Source organism: Pan paniscus, chromosome X (genome assembly GCF_029289425.2).
Source record: "Pan paniscus chromosome X, NHGRI_mPanPan1-v2.0_pri, whole genome shotgun sequence".
NCBI classification, from domain to species: Eukaryota; Metazoa; Chordata; class Mammalia; order Primates; family Hominidae; genus Pan; species Pan paniscus.
Window position 1 is genome coordinate 46373692 of NC_073272.2, and position 2825 is coordinate 46376516.

The window sequence follows — 2825 nt, forward strand, 5'->3', positions numbered from 1 at the left end:
TTGAGTTTGATTTTTTTTGTTTGTTATGTACAATTCTATCTATTTTTGAAAGTAATACATACTTGCTAAAGGAAAATTTGAAGACTCAGAGAAACACAAAGAAAAAAATTTTTAAATACCTGTAATCTTACCAGGCAGACATAACCACTGTTGCCATTTTGGTATATGCCTTCACATTTTTTTTATATGTACATATGCAATAAAAGTATGCTATTTTTGTAGTCTGCTGCTTTTACTTATCAATATGTCATAAATGCTGGGTTTTCTGAATCAATATTCCCCAAAAATGACTTTACACTATTAAAGTGCCTAACAGCCTTTAATTTAGCCTGTATAAAAATTAGAAATGTTCTAATTAGGAGGAGCTAATTTAATATATCTTTTCTCTATCTGTTCTATTTTTTGGGGAAAAAAATAACAACAAAAAACAAAAAATATCTTGACTTTTTCTTCTCTTTGTTGAAGATCTTCCTGTGACCTTATTTGTGAAGCTATTCCAGCCAATGGAATTGGCTATTATATCATCCATATCAAGATGATTATGAATATCTGAGGTTAATATTTTATTAAATTTTTAACATTTTATCCAATAACTGATAAATAAAAGTAATGTTCGTGTTAACCCGAGTATATCTAACCTCATTTAAAATCTAACCCTGGCTTTCCGCGCTACCTATAGAGGGGTCCATATGGCGTTGTTCTGGATTCCCGTCGTAACTTAAAGGGAAACTTTCACAATGTCCGGAGCCCTTGATGTCCTGCAAATGAAGGAGGAGGATGTCCTTAAGTTCCTTGCAGCAGGAACCCACTTAGGCGGCACCAATCTTGACTTCCAGATGGAACAGTACATCTATAAAAGGAAAAGTGATGGCATCTATATCATAAATCTGAAGAGGACCTGGGAAAAGTTTCTGCTGGCAGCTCGTGCTGTTGTTGCCATTGAAAACCCTGCTGATGTCAGTGTTATATCCTCCGGGAATACTGGCCAGAGGGCTGTGCTGAAGTTTGCTGCTGCCACTGGAGCCACTCCAATTGCTGGCCACTTCACTCCTGGAACCTTCACTAACCAGATCCAGGCAGCCTTCCGGGAGCCACGGCTTCTTGTGGTTACTGACCCCAGGGCTGACCACCAGCCTCTCACGGAGGCATCTTATGTTAACCTACCTACCATTGCGCTGTGTAACACAGATTCTCCTCTGCGCTATGTGGACATTGCCATCCCATGCAACAACAAGGGAGCTCACTCAGTGGGTTTGATGTGGTGGATGCTGGCTCAGGAAGTTCTGCGCATGCGTGGCACCATTTCCCGTGAACACCCATGGGAGGTCATGCCTGATCTCTACTTCTACAGAGATCCTGAAGAGATTGAAAAAGAAGAGCAGGCTGCTGCTGAAAAGGCAGTAACCAAGGAGGAATTTCAGGGTGAATGGACTGCTCCAGCTCCTGAGTTCACTGCCACTCAGCCTGAGGTTGCAGACTTGTCTGAAGGTGTACAGGTGCCCTCTGTGCCTATTCAGCAGTTCCCTACTGACGACTGGAGTGCTCAGCTTGCCACAGAAAACTGGTCTGCAGCTCCCACTGCTCAGGCCACTGAATGGGTAGGAGCAACCACTGACTGGCCTTAAGCTGTTCTTGCATAGGCTCTTAAGCAACATGGAAAAATGGTTGATGGAAAATAAACATCAGTTTCTAAATAAATAAATAAATAAATAAAAATAAAATCTAACCCTGGGCTGGGCACAATGGCTCACACCTATAATCCCAGAACTTTGGGAGGCTGAGGCAAAGTTTTGCCTTACTAGGCTGATCACTCGGCTAATTTTTTTTTTTGAGACAGTATTTTACCATGTTGGGCAGACTGGTCTCCAACTCCTGACCTCAAGTCATCCGCCCATCTTAGCCTCCCAAAGTGCTGGAATTACAAGCATGAGCCACTGTGACCGACCAATTTTTTTGAATCTTTTCTTCCTTATGACACACAGAGTTGCTCAGCCCATCTCTATTTTTTAAAATAAAAATAAAATCTACCTACGTTGGCAGAGGATTTGCTGTTGCTCTTTTGTTCTTGAACAGATCACTGAGGGACTCAAGAAGGTATGCCTATCCTTTCCAGAAAGTTTGCCACTCTTTAGAAGTCTGAGTCAAGCTCTAGGATTAGAACTCCACAACTTTATCCCTATCTTCACCTCCAAGCCCCTGATTAACTGATCTATGTTAGAACATCTGGACTTGTCTGTTGTTCATCTCCAAGACTCCTACCTCCTGTATTCACCTGCTAAACAGGAAGAATCTATCACGTACCATGTTTTATAGTAGGTGCTATGCATGAATTCGAGAAAGCTGCTGATGTCTGTGTTTGGAAATCCTCAGGTTAATGATAAACCTTGAGTATTTAATCTGTTGGTGTTTTTTTGTTTTGTTTTGTTTTTTGTTGTTGTTGCTGTTGTTTGTTTTTTTCCGGTCTGTGGTGAGCCGAATAATAGCCTCCCAAAGATATCCCATCCTAACCCCTGGAGCCTATAAATATGTCACGTTCCATGGTAAAAACGGATTTTATAGGTGTGGTTAAGGTTATGGACTTTAAGATAAGGAACTCATCCTGAATTATCTGAATGGGCCCAATCTAATCACATGAGCTCTTAAAAGCAGAGAGCTTTCTCTGGCTGGAAGCAGAAGAAAGATATGGGCAGAAGTCAGAGAGATTTGAAGCATAAGAGGGACTTGACTTGCCATTGCTAGAGAGAGCCACATGGAAAGCATGAAAAGGAATGCAGGCAGCCCCTAGCAGCAAAGACCAGCTCCTGACTGACAGCCAGCAAGGAAAT

The 2825-nt window shown here is 41.6% G+C and overlaps 1 protein-coding gene across 1 annotated transcript; it reads left to right on the forward strand.

Moving 5' to 3' along the window:
• The first annotated feature begins 683 nt into the window (after nucleotides 1-683).
• On the forward strand, nucleotides 684-1697 carry LOC100989066 (small ribosomal subunit protein uS2-like). Its single transcript, XM_034950184.3, has one exon. The coding sequence runs from the start codon at nucleotides 738-740 to the stop codon at nucleotides 1623-1625; it is 888 nt and encodes a 295-aa protein (XP_034806075.1). The 5' UTR covers nucleotides 684-737; the 3' UTR covers nucleotides 1626-1697.
• Nucleotides 1698-2825: the final 1128 nt, after the last annotated feature.

What these genes read in the sequence shown, in the direction of transcription:
- LOC100989066 (XM_034950184.3), top strand. Translation starts at nt 738, where the DNA reads ATGTCCGGAGCCCTTGATGTCCTGCAAATGAAGGAGGAGGATGTCCTT.